Below are 23,704 nucleotides of genomic sequence, written 5' to 3'. Positions count from 1 at the left end.
TGAAAACAATTGACGAGAGAGGCGAGAGACAAAGCCTCGCTCCGGAGCAGAGACCGAGCGGAGGGGGGGTATGGGGCAGTAGACGGAGGCGAGAGGCCTCAGCGGCGAGACGGCGTCGCGCAGTTCCGAGACCACGACCAGTCAGTGCCAACCAAGAGAAGTGGGAGTCAATTTTGGGAGGCCTTTGTATGCATGGACGTCGAACTTCTTTCGCACCGTACGTGGCCAAGGACAACAAACTAAACGTCGCCTCTACCCAGCAGTGAGACGTTACGGGTCGACGGCATCTCGCGCTGCCGATGTTTGTGTGTGCGGCTGAGTTTCGTGCGTGGTACCTGCGTGCCCTCGATTTCGGCGATGCGGCGCCTCTGCTCGGTTCCAGCCGCGGTAAACCGCTGGATGAACTCGAAATCGTCAGCGGCGATGAGCTGGCTCCTGCGGACACGTTAAAGAGGCGCACGCTGGTGACTCGTCCCTCCGCCCGAGCAGGAGACAAGCGGCTGTGCGGCCAGGGTTCACTCGCCTGCTATGCCGGGGGAGCGTGGGTTCGATCCCGACCCTGACGCCTGCTGAGTTTGCGTGTTTCGCCTCGTGGTCGCGTGGATTTTCCCCTCCGCATTGAAAAGCAACGTGCGTTTGGAGTATTTGGATGCTATAAATTTCCAAGCGATAAGGCGCTTCGTTGAGCTTTCATTTATGGCCAGGTCGCTTCTGAAAAGAGATATATTGCTCAGTGGGCCTTATCTGGTAAAATATAAATAGTTTAGTACTGGCCACACCGCTCTTGGCATCCCGATCCCATCACTCTCCACGTCTTCCTTCTTGGCCAAATGGCAGCTGAATTCCTGCTGCTGCTGCTTCAGTAATTTGCGAATGTTTGCAGAGAGAATTACAATGCAAAAAACTATATTGTTGTGGGTAAACTGCGCATGAAAACATGCCAAGGGTAGGTCCACCGATGAGATGGAGCGATTAAAGCAGTTCGTGCCCAGATGCTCGGTGGGTTTGTCACAAAGCACAATGAGTTGGGGGAGGCCATCATCCAGCAGTGGATTGGCCATGGCCGATGATGATGATTATGATGATCGAATCTTTGAAATAAAACATGTCACACAACAAATCCTGCTAGTTGGTTCACGGACAAAACAACAATTGGGGTGGAGTGGTGGCACAGTGCTTAGCGCCTGATCACGTGGGTTCGAGTCGGTTAACTCTCTGCGGCGACTGTTTCTGAATTATTCCTCCACGCCCGTTTGCCAACCCGCACTGATCAGCGTGGTGAAGTATGGTCAGACAACACGGCAAGACTGACACAGCATGAGGAGGCCTTCATCCAGCAGTGGATTGATAAAGGGATGCAAAACGGTATTTTTGGTTTTTTATGTCCCAGCATTACCAAAATAATGCAAGTTAAAGACAGCACAAACTCTGTTCTGGGTCTCCACGTATAAGCAGAAACCCGTGTTTGACTCCACGAGCCTGTTGATCGATAACTACCCAGCTACAGATAATTTGTTTTCAACAAGTAAACTGTTGACAGGATTCTACCTTCGAGGTACTCATCAGCAGTGTCTATTGGAATGTTAAACCAATGCTGCCGGGTTAACGGATGTTATTGGCAAATAAGAGCACTCTTATGTAAACGTTACGGACTCAGTTGTACGCGAGAAAAATGTAGTTCTGTGAGATAATATCGGACAGACTCAATCGGAGGAAAATGATGGAGGGAAGAGGGGGGGGGGGGCGAGCGGGCGTTGGGTGTGAGGACATCAGCTGTTGGAATAAACATCCTCCCTGTCAAGAGGCTCTTGCTGTCCAAGACCGAGTGGGGAGATGGGTTGAGAGAATACGGAAGCACTCGACTGCGTTTAAAGCCCCACGCTGTTTGAAAATAAATAATACATTCCAGCCATTCTCGATGCACCAATGGGATGAGGGCTTCCACATGCACGTGTTTATATGCTGAACTTCTTTCGCACCGTACGTAGCCAACCGTGCTAAGCGGAGGTGCCGGGGAAGGACAACAAACTAAAGACAAAAAGCAGTTTTAAATAAATGAGTTTGCAATCTAGACGATTTTAAAGTGCCATAGCTCCAGTGGCTTCCTAACATCGTAAGGAAGAGCGTTCTAGACGGCCGCAGAAGCGCATCTGAGAGCGCTCGATGCGGTGACTGCTTTTGTTCAATGACATGTCGTGTCAGTCATGGAGGGCGGGGGGGGGGTAGTTTAACCATACTTCACCACACTGATTGGTAGGAGGGAGGGGGGTGCGCATGACTGGTTCTGATGTCAGCTGTATGTTGATAAACAACATGAACACAGATTTCCTGCTTATGATTTAGATTCGTATACTCGCCATCAACCACGATCCCACGTGACACATTTTGTATGGCATTATATTATCGTTCCAACCGTTTTATGGCATCACGTAATGTTACGTACATGAAGTTGTGAAAAAATAAGAAGAGGGTTTACCCTTTCGAGCAATAAGACAGCAGGTGTTAAGATGTTAAAACACCAAATGGATATCTTTTGCAAGGCATCAAGTCTGCATTAACAACATGTGCTTGCGGCAAAACATGCAAACACACACGCTCTGATGACATGTACACGTTATATATCATATCTACGATATTTTTGTTTTTTATTAACGGATTGGCCTACACCCATGAGGTGGCAGTCTAACAAGGTTTTAATTACCCAACATACCCAATTAGGTTAAACCACAAAGTAGCATTGCCTAACGACTGGCAGACTACACCCGTACAAGAAACAAAGCGCCTTCGTGACAGCCACGAGCAGCTATAGGCACGGAGTAAACGATATCGAAATGACTGAAGGTCATTATTGTTATCCATGACGTGTGAAAGAATGGCCAGTTGATTGCGGTGCGGCTGCTGAGAATCCACGCCGTCATGCCCGCAGTGGATGTGGCGTGCGCATCCGAAGGGCTCAACACGAGCGGCCGTTTGCAATCGTTCGTCGCGACGGCGAAAATGGGGCCCACTTTTAAACGACGGGGCAAAATTTTGTTTACATGGCAATCAATGTTCTCTGGTGGATTACTGTGACGGTTCTCCCGGCGCCTCTGACTTGACTCCGTCCGTGGAATCGTAAGGAGCGATCGAGGCGGCGGAGGAGCGGCGCGAATAACGTCGAACACAACGGCAGCCCACGACTCTCCGTTGGTCCGAGGCTACAATTGCCACGGCTTACGGGGACGTTTGCTTTCGGCTCCGAGATGCAATGATACGAGAAAGCGATTGGGTACGGAGAGAGGTACAATCCCATTACGGTAATCATGCCAATGCCTGGGCCAGTGGCTAACATCAGGTTAAGTGTAGCGGACAGGGCACTGTCCGCCCACACTGAAAATAGCGCGTGCAGATTACGTCTTGAGAGCTTAGCAACCGCGGCGCATTCCGAGCCGAGGAAGCGATTACAGAGGCAGCAGCAGCCATGGTCATTCCACTGCTGGATGAAGGCCTCGACATGCCGTTGCCCCCCCCCCCCCCTCCTTCCCTCACGGCTCTGCGGCGTAGCAATCCATCCCAGCAAACCGTGCGTGGGGCACATTGAATCTCTCCGAACCGGAGTGAAGAATCGAAATGAACCTGAGAATGAAACAAGAGTCGCAATATCTCATCGCTCAAACGAGCGATAAGCTAATGCTTTGCGACTCATCTGACAAATTCCACGTTAAATTTCGATTGAAAGCTTTCGTGACTGCAGGGATTCATCTTCTTGGTTCTTTCGGTAAAGTCACGTAGAAGGGAAGTAATAAAATAATACAAATAATAAAAAACATAATAAAATAATATGTTTTATTTTTTATTATTTTATTACTTCCCTTCTACGTGACTTTACCGAAAGAACCAAGAAGATAAATTCCACATTCCCATGGCGTCTGCGAGTTCTCGTGAGCGGACAGCTCACGGATGATGTTCGTGCGAGAGTGACACCCATTGCGTTAATCTACAACGGCGTGATGGACTGCCTTTTGGCGTCATCTGGTCCAACCCATGTGAGACTAGGCTCTAAGGAAAGCTGTCTCGGGTGTGGACCAATCAACTTCAAGGACAGTGCATACATTATCAGAGTTATGTTTTTTGTTTGCATTATGACTGCAGGTATTGTGGTCTATGCAAACATGACTCCTTGTAAAAAAAAGGCGTCAGTTTAGTTGCCAGATAGAAGGGTAAAAAAACAATTATCATGATGGACTGAGTCGATCATCCCCGACTGGAATTAAAAACTCGCAATTTCTTGAATGTGTGTCGACAGCTCTCAAGACTTTGTTGTAGCTGGCGAGGCGCCGTGGAGTTAAGCATCTCTGGTACAATGACGACCAGAGGGCCCACGGCCGTCACTTAGTGGTGCTAGTTACGAGGCATCTATTGCAGGGAGTAAATGTGCAAAGTAACCAGAGCAAAAGGGCACATTATTTACACGACATCTACGCCAGAACATACTGCGAATAGGTTAAACAACAAATAAATAGCGCTTAAATACACATTTTTATCAAAACAATGTCAGAAAATCCTGTCACAGACGTTTGTAAATTAACCGTATGTCCAGCCTCAGACATAACGGAGCTTGGTTTATAGCATGAGCTAATAAAAAAAAAACATGAGCTCAAACTGCCGTCACAAGACAGGCACGCCACATTTAAAAGGGAATGCATCTTATCTTCTCTGGCCAGACTACAATGTATCAGAATATGAAAGTATGCCGTGGGGTACCCGGCATACCGCTGTGCGGACGGAGGCTGGCCACGTGTAGTGAGTTGCAGCGTGGGGACAAACCGCCTCATCCACGATCTCTGACCAGTGCGGAAGAGTAGGCCAAATACCCTCTAAGAAGATGGGGTCTTCTAGAGCTCCCGCTAGCAGTGGTGTGAGCAAGCAATTGCAGTGCTGCGCCTTTACCTTTGATTATTTGGTTCTTTCGGTTAAGTCACGTCTAAAGATAAAATAATAAATTAAATTAAATAATAGCATACGACGTTTCGATTGCAACACAAGCAATCATCATCAGGTATAATGAAATAGCGACATAAAATCTAACCAGAAAACTATAGACAGACATATTAGCAGACAGATATCATGTCTGTCTATAGTTTTCTGGTTAGATTTTATGTCGCTATTTCATTATACCTGATGATGATTGCTTGTGTTGCAATCGAAACGTCGTATGCTATTATTTAATTTAATTTATTATTTTATCTTTAGACGTGACTTAACCGAAAGAACCAAATAATCATTTACTGCAGTCACGAAAGTTCTAAAATTAAGATTGAACCTTTACCTTTGTAAAATAATCTGAAATGTCCCCTCTCCCCCACATCACCCGCAGTAAATCTGGGGCTCTTATCAATTCCAACCTCAATCGTTTAAAGCAGACACAAAATCATACGCACTTCTCATTCTGTTGAATGTTCCCTTGAACTGAACTGCAATGCACACAGCTCACTCTTCTAGCGAGCACATTGCACGCGCACTCAGAGTTTGTTCACTGTTCCATACCATTGCCCGCAAGAGTGATTTCACACTGGTGGTCTCCATCACCTCTCGTGGTCAGGGAAATATCCCGGCAAGATGCCATTTGGGACTCGGAGCTTCTTTCACCTCAACCTTTTGATGAAGCAGCGAGAGCACCATCGGCATTCGTGATGACTTGCACCGGCTGCCAATTAAACCAAGGATTGATTACAAGCTGTGCACGTCCGGAGACACGAGCACGCACACCGGTCCGCTGCACGCACTCTGATGGGCGTGCACACGGCACACTGCACGCTCAATCGCCGCAGTGCTCCGTTCGGCGGCTCACGGCGACGCTGATCGTTCCGCACACATCGGACGGCGAGATTCGGACCTCGCGACTTCGCGGTCAGCAGTCCATCGGCCTGGAACGGACCTATCCACTCACTCACCTACCCACTCACTCACCTACCCACTCACTCATCTACCCACTCACTCATCTACCCACTCACTCATCTACTCACCCATCCACTTAGCTACTAAACAGTCCATCGGCCTGGGACGCACCTGCCCACTCACTCACCTACCCACTCACTCACCTACCCACTCACTCACCTACCCACTCACTCACCTACCCACTCACTCACCTACCCACTCACTCACCTACCCACTCACTCACCTACCCACTCACTCACCTACCCACTCACTCATCTACTCATCCATCCACTTACCTACTCAACAGTCCATCGGCCTGGGACGCACCTGCCCACTCACTCAGCTACCCACTCACTCACCTACCCACTCACCTACTAAGTGTGGTCTGGAACTCTCCTTCCCACTCACCCACCCATTCACATACTCAGTGGTCCATTGGCCTAGAACTCAATGTTCGAGACTCTTTATAAAAATTTAACCAGTTCAGTCGACAATGCAAGATGGAGCTGTTTAATAGAGCTTACAATGTGTGAATATTGCGCACTCGTGATAGCCTAGGTTATAATAGTTGCATATTTTCTAAATGTAATTACTTTCATAAGCAAATCTGGGTACCAAGAGGCTCGTGAAAAAAAATGGGCGCATCAAATATCAGCTCAAATTAGAATCCTAACGAACGTCATAACGATAACAAGAATTAATATATTTGTTTGCCCATAAAAGCCTCTCTGCATCTCAAAACACGTTTTCAGGAGGGTCTTGCCAAGGTTTTGCAGTGGGGGGCAACGATTTACATCTGTTTGCCAATGTTTTTAATTTGGAAAAGTTTGGACCATGACACACGGCCTACTCCTGTGAAAATAACATCACGGGACCTTTAACGGTCCACTATGAAGCAGACGGCATGAATATGTATGGTCAAAGCACCTGCTGCCATTGACCGCAGCAAGAAACTTAATATTTGTTTAAAACATCTCATTCATCTCGCTCACATCTATCTTGCCTGCATCTTTCTTCACATTATCTATCCATGTTTGTCGACTTCTGTTATCTCACCGCATCTCTATCTCTTGTCTATACCCCTTATATAAGGTGGCACTGTTGATTTTATCAATTGAATGGGAGGGCTCCGAAAATAACTTTTCTTCAAAGGCCCCTTAATTGGACAGCGACAGTCACCGCTGAGAAAGCGAACTGAATGGCCTCTTTAGAAGTTCACAAAAGCCGTGCCCTCTTGCACCAATCCGAATTGTCCTCCCGCAGACTTCCCAGACTCATTTGCAGCCCCCTCCATCCTTGCAGCCAAGCACCTTGTGGAATCGTGACAAAGGATAGACCATCAATGACGCCGCCGAGACTCGGGATAAAAATGTTGTTCGCAACTTTTTGTAAAGTTTGGATCGAGCAAGTCGGCTCCGGCACAAAGCCTGACATTCACAGCGCATTCTCTAACACTTCACAGCGATGAAAAGAGATCGCATTATAATTTCACGTGAGCAATGAGTCAAATTACCAGCAAAATAAAAAAATGATCGTGCACTCTCTCTTTGTTTTGTTTCTTTTTCTGGGTGGTTTTTTTAAAATAATTTTTATTCCCGGTGTGGTGTCGATGCTAGTGTGATGAGACGAGAAGTCGATTCTGAACGCTCGTAGTGCAGTGCATCACTTCCCGTGCACATTTTGATTTAAAGCTTTCGTGACTGCAGGGATTCATATTCTTGGTTCTTTCTTGCTGTGGTTTTCACACCTGATGATGATTGATTGTGTTGCAGTCGAAACGTCGTGATAATTTTATTGTTTTATATTTTTATTATTTTATTATTTCCCTTCTACGTGACTTTACCGAAAGAACCAAGAATATCACTCCCCGTGCGTTAGAGAACGGTGCACATGAGGAGGTGACACAGAACTACATCTCATGTTCCTACGCGTGGCCTCTTATTCACACATTGAGGAGGCGTGCTTTACCACACGCCTGCAACAGAGGAAGGGGTGTCATCACGTGGCAGTCAAACAGACACTTGTTTATTATTAGAGCTGACCTTAAGCCAAATGAAGTGAACATTTGATTTAATTTCAAGATGTTTTTAAAATCAGAAGTCCAGGGATTATTGACTGCGCTGAGACCATCATATATGCTACACCGCAGAGAACACAGTTTAATCACAGGCAGCTGAAATCCAGATTTGAACCCAGAATTCCTCAAGCGGTAGCTCAGCGCCCTAACACCGGAGTAAGCCCTTGGCCACCTTAATGCATGCCAGCTGTGTCGCCTTTGAAAATGAGCTTCTTAGCTCAATGGACTTAACTCGGTGGGAAATAAACTTCTGATTTTGATGTCTCGGCATGTAACGATGCACCTCCCCCGAGTGAATTGCAATCCGATTCAAGGATCAGCTACGTTTTGTCTCGTTTCTACCATCTCATAAGTAGCGTTTCTCAATTTTAATTTCCAGTTGTCGAGTGTTGTTCTCTCCTCGTGAAACTAAGTGTAGCATAAGCATATTATCGGGATACAAATCACACATATTGTGAAGCAATCGATTCTTAACATGCACAATGTATCCTGAGTATTAAAATTAATTTTTGATGGATGAATAATTGCATAGTGACTTTTCCGAGTGATTTATACTCACATCAGCCAGGGGGTTGCTGCTATGCACGTGATCTGGAGGGGTGGGTTGGTGAATCAACGTACAAACTTTGTGAAACTCCCTTCACGTGGCTGTTTCTTCACACTTTAACCTCCAGCGATGGGCAACGGGGTCCAGGGGAACGCGACCAGGAGATGCGGGGCACGTTGAGAATAATTCGCCACACCTCACACACACACACCGCAGCGGGGTGGGTGGGGGGCCGTGGGCTGGGGGGCCGTGGGCTGGGGGCCGTGGGCTAGGGGGAGGGGCGTGGGGTGTGGGTGGACAAGCTGAGAGCTTGGCACACTTGAGGGCGTGAGTAATACACTTCACCACGCTGTTCAGTGCGCGTTGGTGAAGGCGAAGAGCATACATGTCAGAGCAGAGTACAGTCCAACAGTCCATTTTTATGCACTGCCTCTGCTGTCCACAACTTGGACAGCAGAACCACGTGCATACGATAAGGTGACGAAACAATAACAATACAACAATGGCAGTGACACAATAACAACACAACAATGCCAGTGAAACAATAACAACACAACAATACCAGTGACACACTTAACAATACAACAATACCAGTGACACAATAACAACACAACAATGATCGTGATACAATGCGCAAATGTGCGTGGCCAATGCCCCGGCAGACACGCGTGTCATCGGTGTGTGTGTGCGAGGTTCCCGCACTCACTGCAGGTAGGGCTGCCAGTTGATCTTGCTTGCGCGGATCTCTGCCATCTTGGAGAAGAGGTTGGCAGAGGCAAAGTCCGACGTTTCGGTGAGGTCCATCTCGCCGAGCTCACAGCTGCACACACAGCGGAGAGAGCATCAGTAACAGGCGGTGCGGCTAGCAGGGTGCGCAGGCGGTGCAGCTGCACAGGGGCCAACTCACAGGCCGGGGATGGATCCTGGCTACGGTTAACCCCAACCCCAGATTGTGCAGATCATCCGATAGCGAGTGTTGTGGGTGCTGCTGCTGCTGCTCGACGCGTCTCCTCTGCGTCGCTGTTTGCAGTAAACACGCGGAGCGCGCGGTCGCACGCCCCAGGTCGCTGTTTGGTCCGTTCCGGTTTGAGAACCAAATCTAGGACGGTTCGGCCCCACCACAGGTGCCAACCTCTTGAAGCCGCGGGGACCAGGGCACGTCGCGGGAGGAAGAAGATCTCGTAATGCGGGGAGAGGGGAGAACCGCATTGGCGAACACCACCCTGGGACTCGCACGTGGACAGCTGCCTCGATGAAAGGACAATCGTGGAAAACAAGGACACGTGGCTGACCTAGACGCGGGTTGCCTGCTGTACGTGCGGTCTGTAAGATGGTGCTCCAGCTGGGATCGTCTCACTGACTACACTCATAGATGTGATGGGGGGGGGAAATAAGGCCAGAGGTTTTACCCTTTCTGGCGATAAAACAGCAGGCGTTAAGATGTTCAAACACCAGAAGCTTTTGCAAGGCATCAAGTCTGGATTAACCACACGTGCCTGTGGCAAAAACATGCACACAAACACACTCTCATAATGCATGCGTTTTCCGAGATGTAGGTTCATAAGTCACTTTAAGACGTAGGCTTTCACGACCAATATTATTCATAATAAAAGTTTTTGGGTTAGATCGCGTAAGTATAAATGTGTCGTAACACTCCACCACCCGACACAGCTAATTAGTAAGGGATTTATCACGTAAACAAAACGACAAATAGTTACTACTTCAACCCACCGGTGTGTTGGAGAGAAATCCATAACATTTACAATTTGAGTAGGACGACGTTTCGCTGGTAAATATAAGTTAAATGCACTCATAGCCTTCACTTTTTACGGTCCATAATTATTAATGTGACATTACTTTACAGCCAGGTCTGCCATCTGGTGAGGTTTTTACCAAGGATTGTGCTATCGTTGAGGCCGCTGTCCTGGGGAAATCTGCAACAAGTTCCCAGGACGTTAAAAGTCCCATCTTTTGTCAGTTACGCAACTACAGAACGACGTATTTGGCATGCACGTTATTCCCTCGTCTGGTATCGTGAGATGTTCTCCCTCCCCCATGATTTGTCTCGATATAGTGGTGGCAAACCCCTAGTCCAGGCACCGGGCAAGCGAGAGGGGTCTCACGTTGTATTCCTCGCAAGGGGGCTGTGCCAACCGTGTACCTCCGTCAAATTGTGTTCGCAGCACACAAGCGATTATTTGTCGAGCCGGTGGGCAGTGCCTGAAGATGAATAACGGTTATTTGTCCAACATGTTTAATGCAAGGCAACCCGCGTTTCTTATGCCTGCTGTCGACGTGAGCTTCTGGGTCAACTAAGAATGTCATTTTATCAGCTGCACAAGGCAGGAGCAATGTGGAAATAAATCAGTCCTCGTGCAAATGCAATTCTGCAACAAAGCGGATGTAGATTGATGCCCCGGTTCTCGACTCAAAGTAGCGAGATCACACAGCGACATGGCCCCCGACTGTGAAACTACTGCATAGGGACAGCTGCCACTGGGGATGCCCTAGGCAAGACCACACAGCAACATCGCCCCCTAATGTGAAACTACTGCAGACTGTCTGTGAAACGCAACAGTGCCTTCACGATAGTTTTGTACATAAGAATGGCGAGAATACCAAATGTGTGATTCGTTTGATTTGAATGAATGTCTTCATGAGCAAGGAGTTGGAAAAGTTGGGCCTAATAATAAAAGTAGAATTTTGGGTGGTCACATATGGAAAACAATAAAAACACCATGGGATACCCCAAATGGTTGTTTTGACGAGTCTCATGTTAACTATAACATTCAGCATTATACTTGGAAGAAGATTATTTATTAGCATGCTCATTGAGGCTGCTCGATAAATACTTCCCCATCTTAATACTGCCAACTTTATACCAAAATATATTTATATTTTCTAATTAATGACAGGCCTGTGCTAAGCCACTGCTAGTTGAAGGCCTTCGCACACCGTGTTAGTCTTGGGGGTTGTTTCACCATATTTCAGGGGCCAGGAATAATTTCGATATCACGCACCCCTTATGATAGCCATGGCCGAGAATCAAACTCAGATAACTGGCCCACTAGCACATTGCGTTAACCACTGTGCACTCTTCCGCCCCACCCTGCATTTTAAATATGGTCAATGATTAGCAATGCTCTTTCCACTGCTAGATGGAAACATCCCCGATTTTAACACCACAACATTAATAAAAAAAACATGTTTGGTTCTGTCTACTAACATTTTACAATTATAAAAAAAACATTGCAGCATATATCGATTGCAATGCTGCTTTTGCTGCTTTGTTGATCAATTACTGTTTACAATGATCCACTCAAAGAGCCGTTACCGACTTCAAGTGTTCAGTGTCCGCAAGCCATCTACAGATGAAAATTAACCCCAAACGGAGCCATTGAAGAACCGGAATGGAATTAAAATGGAGACGAAGAGGAGCAAGTGGAAATGCGTTGGCTTAAGAGTAACTTATTTTGCCGCAGAACACATTTTCCCCACGCAATATTTTATCCCAACTGAAGACAAACTGCCAATAATCTCCACCAAACCGCAAACCCATTTGTCTTCGTTCCTCGTGCCAGCGAATTTCTTTTCCATTATGGTCCATTTCAACCTTTTCCATGAACCCTTAAGGTTGCAATTCTCCAGTCGGTACCCTAATTGCCAGTGCTGAGAAATAGCAAAAGCCATTAGGGCTGATGTCAAGCCACGTGCAATCTTGCCGGTCGCGCCAAGCCGTCAAGCCCAGCCATCGCCAAGAGTCACAAGAAGTGACATTTATTACTGTACGATGCACGTGTATTACAAAAGTATATTCCAGGCCGTGTGATCAGCGTGGAATAGGAGGCCCAAAATACCCTCTAAAGGGAGCTCTTTCGAGGTCCCTCTGGTGGAGACCCATCCAGCCAACAGTGGCGGTGTAACAAAGCAAATCCAGGGCTGCACCTTGAGTACAAAAGTCATGTAAATAAGAGATTGATTCGAAACCTATTGCTTGGGTTGCAAACATGTACTCGAATAAGCGTTGCTATGTCGAACAACTTAATTTAGTGTTGGCGCCATATATTAATTTCAAAAAAATTCAACAACAACAACAAATAGACATTGACATCAATGCCCAGACAGCATCAAAGACCCACGCATGGCCTCGAGTCGCAGAGCGATCAGTCGACCTCCACAACGCCGCGCCGAGAGATGTTCCTCACCGTATCAACCGGCGTCACGCACCCACGAATTCCCGGGGGGGGAATAATCAGCCGAAGCAGAAGCAGCTGTCGCCGCCGAGCTGAATCGTGGAAGACGGACGATGACTTCGACTCAAGCAGGTCACGAGCGAAGTGACCGCGGCGTGATGGGCACGGGACGCGCACCTGGCCCCGTCGCGCGCCCTTGAGAACCGACAATTTCTCGTTTTGATGCGAGCGGCCCTTAACAGCGTCGGCAGAAGGTCGGGCTTGTTTGTGGATGGGTCTCAGGTGTTGTTGGATGCCGGGTGCGAGCGAGGCGTGCGTTGTGGTGCAGCCCTGTCTGCACAGGTGAGAACCGGCGGAGGCTGCCCTGGTGACGACCGTCACGATTCAGCGCACCTTGCCAGAGCGGCTCCGTCCGGTCGGGGCGGATTCGTCACCGTCGTCAACACGGCACAAATAAATGCCGGCACGAACACGAGGTTCCGGTGTTTTGCGCGGCGGATAAGTACACGGTACCGTGGCAGGAACAGTCTGGGTGCTCCCACATTTTCTAAGACGTCTGGCTGGCGTGGAAGAGTAGGCCAAATACCCCCCCAGAGGGGATTTCCAGGGCTCTCTCTAGCAGCAGCAGCTATTCTGCCGGCTGGTGGAGTATATACGCGATTGCAGGGCTGCACATTTACCTTTGAGATGAGTCAGTGAGCATGTAATTCAAATGCAGGGGTGATGTATTAATACTATACTCCACTGATTGCTAACGATCCTAGTTACTTTGTTACATTGTGAAATCAGCGGCTCCCGCATCTTGTTGCAGAAGTCCGTGGTTCGAATCCAGCGGCCGCCCTGGTGAATACTGCGGGGGTGAATTAATCCGTAAAATCACCACGTGCCATCTGCTCCACGGTGTGCATTAAAGATCCCCTGGCATCATTCGCAAGAGAATGCCATCGCATGCCGGCGTCGTGGTCCAACTTCGCCAAATTTTGAAAATTACACCGCTAATTACCGCAACTGGGGTTTCGCGTGGCAATGATTTGCTGCTGCGAAAACTTGTCAGGACCCTCCTGCAAAAGAGTCGTGAGACTCAGTGAGGCCTTCGTGAGTAAACAAGCGCGATGAACAAGAATACAACATAATTCGATCTCTGAGAAATGTGTGCGTGCGTTACCGCACAGGAAAGAGGTTTACAAAACTGTGTCGCAAATTCTGTGACGCAGGTTCAATCAAGCACCTAAAATAAAAACGGTGTGGACTGCTGGGAGGCATGCAGACCTGCAGAGAATTTGAATTGTCAGTATTTTTTCTATGTCTCTCCACTATTTCGAGGGGGTTATCTACAAATGGATCAATGACCATATTCTGTCGCATGAGATGTGAAAGACCATTCGTGGTCTCCTGCTCAAACGCCTGAGGTGGTGCTCATCTCCTGTCCCACATTCCTGAGCCGGTGGTGGATATGCTACGTTCCTGTAATAAAGGATGGTCTATCTAACAGACAACCACGGTGATTTCCCCACATTTTTTCAGGTACATGTACAGCCCCTTTTGTCAATCGCACTGCTGGCTGAGGGACTTCCTGATACCGTGTGGCTCGTAGGGGTTATATCACCATACTTCACCACGCTGGTCAGTGCGGGTTGGTGAAAACGTGGAGCATAGATGTACAGTACAACCATGCATGTTGCTTCACTGCCCACCACGTAGCCGCCCAATCTATAACAACCTGTTATGCATTGTGCTCACCCATCCAAACACTAACCAGGCGCAACACTGCTTCGAACTGGTTCAGACATCACTCATGGCCATGGCCAGGAATTGAACTCGTGTCGCCAGGTTTAGAGCACAATGGGCTAACCACTGTTCCACCACTCCACGCCCATGATCATTATCATTTTTCGTCAGCTTTAATCATCATGATATGATTTTTTAATCGAAAACACACAAATGGCCAATGATGATAATAATGATGATAATGGTTAGTCCAATACATTTGTGAAAGGTAAAAAGTGAAGGTGCATCCCTGCAATGTCTTGTTAACGTTACTGCTGGTGAAAAAGCCTCCACTAGGGGGCGCTCTAAAGAGCCCCTCTGGAGGGTATCTTTGGCCTACTCTTCCAAACTGACCAGATGCCTTGGAAGAAGTGTGAGTACCTATACTTTACCCCATCACTGGTAATCAGAAAATTAATAGTGGAGTAATCCGATTATATATCAAGCTCTTTTTCACAGATGTCTAGTAGGGCCATCTCGGTTGACAGAGGCTGGGAGGGGGGGCATTTAAGAAACTTGTCAATCGTCTTAACTGCCACGCTGGGAGATCGAATCGATCCGGCCAACTCTGGATTACAAGTGCAGTGGCACTGCCAACCATTGAACCGTGGCAGCCTTCCGTCTGTTTGCACTCCCAAGGGACAGCGAAACAAAGGAAGAACGAAAGTCAAGATCTGGCCATGTGCAGTAGTGGAAACAAAACCTTGGGCCAAGGGAGGACTCCCCCCACCCCCAGCGATGAAACCCAAAAATAATGTCTATTTTATTGATATTTACCGGGTAATATAATGTATTATTCATATAGGGCGCTATTTCAGCCGCTTCACATTTCCGGATCCGCCCGTGCGCCCCCTGACCTATAGGGGTTGCATAAAACATTTGAAGGCATCATCATCAGCAGCGCAGCCGAGAAGTTCGCCTCAAAATACAAAACGAAAATCACTCCGGCGGAAACGCTGGCAGGAAATACACTCAGCAAAGTAACGGCTTTTGAAAAAAATAAAACCGAAATAAATGTGCGAATTACGAAGAGATCGAGCAGGCAGCAATGGATACCATGATGCAGACCGCTGGGACTGCGAAACTGAAACCCTGCTTCGATATAATGAGGAATTCAGTGCACGTGACAAATTAATGCAATTCGCGTAACCCAATTTTCGACAACGAAAAGCAACAACAACAAACAGCAACGGTCTCTCATGGATGCCGCGAGTGGTTACGTCGACCGCTGCACATAGGCTCGATGCAAACGGGATTGAAAGGGATAAAGTAATTAAATGATCTGCTTTGGACACACTTGGGATGACGCTAGCGAACTGGAAAAAACTGGCCTCAGAGGACAGATCGCAGGGCGAGGGAGACATCGCAGTCAGAAAATCTCCTCTCCCGCCGGGAGAATCCGGTTTGGTGCAGCCAGCCACTAAACCAAATTGACAGAGCAAGCCCAGCCCCCAAATGAAACTGCGTCCCCTTGACACGGCACTCCGTATCATGCACAGGAGTTACGGTTGTAAATGTATTTGTGTACTGTCCTAATCACAGAGGGTAACCATGACCCTGTCACTCAAGCCTTAGCAAAGCCTTGGCAATAATCACAACCTAATCAGGACGCTGGGAGTCCGCTGATTAGTACGAAGTAATCACAGAGCGGAGTACTTGGCATCTGAAACGTCAACCTCATTATCGCAGAGAGGCGATAATTATCGCTGTTGCAGCCGCACCAGCGACCATTCGTCCCACCCCGCACCTGCATTTGACACGTAGCTATAGCTACTGCAAGGCAGCACTGAGCTGGGAGTCCCCACACTTTACCCCACGGCGTACGACCAGCCGCTCACACCCACATGTACTGCTGGGTGGACAGTGGCGTGAGGAATTACGTTAAGAAACGTGCCGCGCTGGGAGGTCAAATCGAGCCGGCGACGCGTGGATTGCAAGTCGAGTCGATTTGCCGTTATACACCGCAGCAGCATTCCCCGTTCCGATGGCAGTGACCGGAATTCAGAGTCGCAACAGGGACAGTGGCAGAAACTCAATTCCTAACGACAAGAACATCAACCCTTGGAGGCAGATCCTAATCCCACTGTTAGCCACCGACCCTGCAAAATGTATAAGGATATTATTCACGCAACACGTAAATACTTTACAGGGTGGAAAAAAGAAGAAAACACACGAATCAGAATTTATTACGAAAAATTGTAAAATAAAATAAATGCGCTACAACGCTGCGGATTTATTCTGTTGGGAAAGTCTTTATCATAAAATATATATCTTTGCCTGAGGGGTTGTCCTTAAGGGATCAGATTTACTTTGCAGTGCCGGCTTGTGAATTTTAATGGCAGGCTAGCACGTTGACTTTTGATGGAGGCTTGTGATAGGCATCACCCTTCACTGCCTTTGGAGTCCATGTCCTTTAGCATTTACCGTGGAAGGGCACAGCTCCATGTCTGACGAACCTCTTCGTCTTGTGTTCGCGTGCGGTGGTGCCGGCACATACAGGGCCCCTAAGCAGACGGTGTTTTTTGGGAGCAACCTCCCTTCAATCTATGGAACCCTAGCGATATAACAAAAATAGATTTAGACAAGAGATAGAGATGTAGCGAGATGAGAGAAGAGAGATGCGGACAAGATTGTCATGAGCCAGATTGATCGTTGCTTTTATGTTAATCTGCTTCTTTGGACGATTTGAATTTGAGGTGATATTTGACGCACGGTGTGTTTTCATAAATTGGAGGCCCTTTGAGCTTGTAGGGGCGCTACGCTTTGGCTACTCAAAGATCTCATCCAAGAAAGGAAATCCGCCCCAGCCCAGAGCCCAGGCCCACGTCACGTGGAGTGTGACGTAGGCCTGGGCCTTACACGGCAAAATAAAAATAAAATGTTTGAAATATGATAATTGTTTTTTTACCCTTCTATCTGGCAACAAAACTGACACTTTTTTTTTTACAAGGAGTCATGTTTGCATAGACCACAATACCTGCAGTCATAATGCAAACAAAAAACATAACTCTGATAATGTATGCACTATCCTTGAAGTTGATTGGTCTTCACCCGAGACAGCTTTCCTTAGAGCCTAATCTCACATGGTATTGGACCAGATGACGCCAAAAGGCGCACAACTCAGTTTTGTTGCCAGATAGAAGGGTAAAAAACCATTTATCATAATTTTTTACTGGCAAATGAGGTTCCAATGATGTTTGAAATAGTTTCATATGGCTATGGTGGTTTACTAACTATACTTAACTGCACTGTCCAGTGGCGTGAAGCATAGAAGTGAGATCAGCAGACCGGTAAACGACAGGAGGTGCATAATGTACATGCATAATGTACATTTATTACCATAGAATACCCCACCGGCAATGGATACCCATTGTAATTTATATGCATTCATTAATCCCACAAGAAGGGCTCACGAGTGACGTCATCACATCTACCGTCCTCGATTTAAGGAACGAAACAAATCTGGCTGTCGCCTGATGAAGCAAGTTTCAATTACTGGCAACACATCGTGCTCAGATTGTTAATGTTGTGGATTTACTCTCCAACACACCGATGTTGCTGTACTCGTAACGAATTGGCACGTTCTGTTTACGTGAGACACCTTTTTTACTAATTAGCTTTGTCGAGTAGTGGCGGGTTGAACGACGCATTTATATTTACGCGATCTAACCAAAAAAACAACTCTATTATAGACCGGTATAATGTTCGCTGCACTCGCTTCCACAACCCACTCTGCAAGCTCTTACGTAACGCAGAAATTATGAATGATCAATTGCTGCGTAATACCATGTGCATAATTACGTACCATAAACAATGACGCCCGTGCGTGCAATTGACTTGTGAACTCACAGGCAGGAGCTGAGTGTCTCAGCTGGAGCGCCATCTTACAGACCGCGTGAACAGCAGACAACCCGCGTCTCGGGCAGCCACGTGTCCTTGTTTTCCACGATCGTCCCCCTCGTAGAGGTTATTCAATCTGACTGTGCCATTTTATTGTTAAGGGTCAACTGCCGTGTGGTGTTATCTCGGCGTGGTCCGGAACTGTTTTGCTGTTGTTTTTGCTGCCTTGCCCAACCTTGATAAATCTGACTTGCATAGTTACTGCATTTATTTATATTTAGTGACTCGAACTTGATTTGGAGCTTTCGTGACTCTATTTTGCACTCATATCATGTTTTTTTTAAATATTGTTTGCCATTGTAACTTGCTGATCCGCGCATCCTGGACATCTGTGAATAACGAGCTGCATAGCTCATCTCATTCTGAGATGTCCACTTGCTCGTCGTGCCGGGACGTTCACCAATCAGAGTCCCAGGTGGTGTTCGTCAGTCCCAATGCAGTTCTCACCTCTCCCCGCATTGAGGGATCTTCCCCGTGGCTTCAAGAGGCGGCCACCGCGGCCACGACGCACAGCGCGCTGGCACCTGTGGTGGGGCCGAACCGTCCTAGATTTGGTTCTCAAACCGGAACGGACCAAACAGCGCCTGGGGCGTGCGACCGCGCGCTCCGCGTGTTTACTGCAAACAGCGACGCAGAGGAGACGCGTCGAGCAGCAGCAGCACGCACACCACTCGCTATCGGAGCATCTGCACAATCAATGGGCTGTATCCTCCAGGTCAAAAATAGACGACTGCACTTGAGCGCATTATTGGAACGGCCTGTTGCCAGCACACTCGCTATTACATTCTTAACGGACCTCCTGTGGGTGATTAATAATATGGGTAAGCGTATGGACGGCATGTTCTGTGCACGTGTGCTGGCACAAGTTGCTTAATTATGGTATTTATTCTCGACAAGGTGCGTGCGTTGCCGCTCGCGAACATCGTGAATGGATAACAGTGCGTCACCCGTTCGCGGTTGTGCTGTTCAGATCTCCGATTAGTGCTGGGGTTGTGCCGTGTTGTTGTGCTGCACAATGAACGACGTTTCTTTCCACGGGCTGCGAGTTGTTCCTGAAGAAGCTCCCGGCACGCGGAGTGAAATGTCGGATGTGGGAATGACTGGTAGGACGGAGGCCAAACATTTTCCACTGAAATACAAGGTCATTTAATTTTGGACAACACTACTGATGGCGTACAAATACAGTTTTCAGTATATAATATTACATTTGCAAAGGCTAAGGCGCAGTCCTGCAATATCTCGCTCGTGCCACTGCTGGCAGAAGAGCCGCCACTAGAGGACACTCGAGGGAGCTGTAGAGATCCCCTCTAGCGGGTATTTGGCCTACTCTTCCACGCTTACCGCACCACGGTGCATGGTGTATCTATTTCTACTGATGGGTGGACAGAGGCGGGAGGTTTAAGCAACTAGTTTCCAAAATGACACGTGTGTCGAGAATTGTTCATTATTTACCACTTCGCGTTTATGAAACATCTCAAAATTGCTCCATGACAGACAACTATAAGCGTCTAAAAAATTCAGAGGAGGGGGATAGGAATCTGCCCCCCCCCCCCCTCCTTCCCCGCTGAGTGCCTCTCTGGAAAGGACGCTGCAAATCTGGGCCGCTATTCAATGTTATCGTGTTCTTTGGCGCTCTGCCGTTGGCCAGCATTTGTCCGTTCATTAAATATTGTGACCGTTAGCGATGGAGCAAGACAAACGAGCATTTAAATGGTGTGCATGAGCGCGCTTTGAAATTGTTTCTCCGCATGGGATGCAGTCAAGTTGGAAGATTTCCTGAAATTAAAACAACCCACGTTCCATCTTCAATTCTGTATTTGCATATAGCCTGTTGCTGTGGATCTTGTCCTGGGTCCCATATTTTACACGGGGTGCTCTTGGCCAATACCATCTGTTAAACAGGCCTCGCTTTGATGATGAGATCGAGACGGTCAAAACCCGGTTCGCAGAATTTGCATGCTTAAACAATTAATCGTCAGCTACGGGCAATCAACTGCTTGATGAAGGCCTCCCCAAGTCAATTATCACCATCTTGCGATGGGGTAATTCGCCCAGCCCCTATACACAAACCACTTTCAATCGCTCCGTCTCCCCGGTGGATGGACGTCCCATCGGACACGTTCCATTGCTTGGCTTAAAACAATATTGTTCCCCAAAGCCAGTAGGCTGATGGACAAATGGAATTATTCATTTATATGTGGAGACACAGCATTTATATAGAGTTCAAACTTACATTTGCGTTAATTCTCTGGAGCCCCCGTGTGAAATTAACATCACGAACATCTCATCAAAGGTCATCGCAGCTTCGTTCTTAGCGCGATTGTTTTGTACGGTGTGCGATTACTCATCGGGATTTTTGTCGTGTCCTCGTCGACTTTGTACGACAACGTGTTTTGTTTTTTGTACACATCTCGATGTGAACCTTTACGGTATTCTCGATCGCATGTTTCACACGTGCAGAAATGACAGACGTGCCGTACGCAACAAAGGCCTTTCCGACATTAATTCACGCGCAAGCAGTGGGGGGGGGGGGAATACATCGATATATATCATGCCCTGCACACACCCAATGCATTAATATTGCATTGCGAAATGAACACACAATTTGCACGGGAGGTTATTCCGGGGCAGCAGTGTTACTGGGTAAAGGACAAAATTCTTCCCCGCAGATGCCGATGTAGCGGTAAGACTAACACCGTAGCGGCCTGATAAGTCGTAACCACGTTCCAATTACATCCCCCCAACCACATTCACCCCCCCCCCCTCCCCACATTCACCCCCCCCTCCCACATTTACCCCCCCCTCCCCCACATTCACCCCCCCTCCCCCACATTCACCCCCCCCTCCCCACATTCACCCCCCCTCCCACATTCACCCCCCCCCACATTCACCCCCCTCCCCCACATTCACCCCCCTTCCCACATTCACCCCCCCCCACATTCACCCCCCTCCCCCACATTCACCCCCCCCCAACATTCACCCCACCACACTCACCCCCCCACATTCACCCCCCCCCATATTCACCCCCCCAATATTCACCCCCCACATTCACCCCCCCACATTCACCCCCCCCCCCCACATTCACCCCCCCCCCATATTCCCCCCCCCCCCCAACATTCACCCCCCCCAACATTCACCCCCCCCATATTCACCCCCCCCCAACATTCACCCCCCCCCAACATTCACCCCCCCATATCCACCCCCCCCCCCCCAAACATTCACCCCCCCCCAACATTCACCCCCCCCATATTCACCCCCCCCCCAACATTCACCCCCCCCCCAACATTCACCCTCCCCCCATATTCACCCCCCCCCCAAACATTCACCCCCCCCCCATATTCACCCCCCCCCAACATTCACCCACCCATATTCACCCCCCCCCCAACATTCACCCCCCCCCATATTCACCCCCCCCCCCAACATTCACCCCCCCCCCCCCCACATTCACCCCCCCCCCCATATTCACCCCCTCCACTTCCACCCCCGCTAGACCCTAATGAGCCCCCCACTTTAAAATGTCTAAAGGGGGGGGGGTCCACACCTGAACGAGCAACCAACATGCTGAATGCATCAGCGTTGATGCTGATGAAACACAGCCACTGAGTAGTGTTAAACCCGGTCCACAGCCGTGTACTTGTATATGTATGAAGTACTTTACTTTTTAACGCGGAGAGACGGATATGTGAAGCATTCGCTGCTTGTTATTCTCCACACGACGACGCGAATGAGCACTTTGTGCGTGATGTTATCTTGGCTCGTCATAACGAGTCGTGTCACGGAGTAATATGAACTGAAGTAACGGAGTGGTGAAGTATGGTGAAATAATCTCCACAGCCCACGCAGTATGAGCGGGCCCTCATCCAGCGTTCAATTTCTCTCGTGGATGAAAACATTACTTCGTTATTTAAACAGATACAATCCTCAACAAATCAACAAATACACACATTCCGTTCGATTACACTGGCGCTATCATCATCGGTACATATGAAAATATAAACACAATGCCTGGTATATTTTCTATTCCCCAAACAAACCATACAGAGTGCAGGCTACGTCTGGTACAACCCCAACACAGCACAGGACCCACTTAGCCCAACCGCGCAAACACTTGAGTTATTATCTCAACACAGCCGCCGTAAGTACTTTCTTTTCCGCTAAGGCACCTAATTATTACCACGGACGCTGATGTGATGATGCTAGCGTTCCGGTTGATTGGCAAGGATTATCGAGGATTTAGACTCGTGTAGAAATGTCGCGGGGAGGCGCGTTAGGGCCCAGCTAATGCCCCCGGCGTTACGGCAAATGGCTCAACGTGCTCGCACCAGCATTAGCGAACGGCGCTCGTTTAGAGAAAACGCACGGGCACACAAAAAAGCGGTCAATGTCGACCTACTTTTAAACGAAGGAAAAGGCCCAGAAACACACGCGGCTGCTGGCTCTAATCTAAAGCGTGCCCACGGGTGTCGGTCTTGCTTGCGGGGTGCCACTGTGGAGCCATATGTGAACTTGGACTTTCGTGCTGTGGTCCCGTGTTTTAAAGTTTTTAGGCACTGTGCCTGACCGGTTGTAGGTGTGTGTGTATGTATGCTGAACTTCTTTAGCACCGTACGTAGCCAACCATGGTCATCGGAGGTGCGGGGGAAGGACAACAAACTAAACACTGTTGGAACAATGCTTTTAGCGAGCACCTACGAAGGCCAGCATGGCACACGTGTATGACGAGGTAGGTGGTCAGCACCACGTCCGACCACCTTTGTCTCCCTAGTGATGTTTGCACATCGCATCAGGGACATATCTGAGGGTCCTTTGGACCTAGGGGAGGCGCAGGACTGGTGTTGATGGCCATGAGCGGGGATTAAACTCGGGTTGCCGGGTTTGTGGCGCAGTGCACACACCCACGCTCACACACCAACAGCGCCATCACACACACACACAGAGCTTGCACGGTTGTCGTGCACTCAAACCTCAAACCTGGCCTAGCTACGGAGCATGCAGCCACTCTGGGCCATGGGGCCCCGTGCAGTTGCAACACGTGCGCACTCAATAATAATATAACATCTTCTTGGTTCTTTCGGTTAAAGTCACATAGAATGGAAATAATAAAAATAAAACTTTTTTGTTTCCATTCTACGTGACTTTACCGAAAGAACCAAGAAGATGAATCCCTGCAGTCACGAAAGCTTTAAATCGAAATATAATAACAATGATGGTATTCGCTCAATTATGATAGCGCAAGCTATTGTTGCAGCTATGTTTCGCGTACAAAGGATAGTGCGCCCGTAGGGGGCGATGTCGACGTGTGGT

The 23,704-nt window shown here is 48.3% G+C and overlaps 1 protein-coding gene across 1 annotated transcript in view; it reads right to left on the bottom strand.

Moving 5' to 3' along the window:
* LOC133352987 (V-type proton ATPase subunit H-like) overlaps positions 1-13,050 on the bottom strand; it is a 103,915-nt gene extending 90,865 nt beyond the window's left edge. Inside the window, 3 exon segments of the mRNA XM_061569045.1 lie at positions 336-435; positions 9,247-9,360; positions 12,746-13,050. Of these exon segments, the coding sequence (XP_061425029.1) occupies positions 336-435; positions 9,247-9,344 (198 nt within the window). The 5' untranslated portion in view covers positions 9,345-9,360; positions 12,746-13,050.
* Positions 13,051-23,704: the final 10,654 nt, after the last annotated feature.

Source organism: Lethenteron reissneri, chromosome 42 (assembly GCF_015708825.2).
Source record: "Lethenteron reissneri isolate LAM-NWPU_2019-01 chromosome 42, ASM1570882v1, whole genome shotgun sequence".
NCBI classification, from domain to species: Eukaryota; Metazoa; Chordata; class Hyperoartia; order Petromyzontiformes; family Petromyzontidae; genus Lethenteron; species Lethenteron reissneri.
The sequence above is the reverse complement of the archived record's forward strand: the minus strand, read 5'-3'. Positions and strand labels throughout refer to the sequence as shown.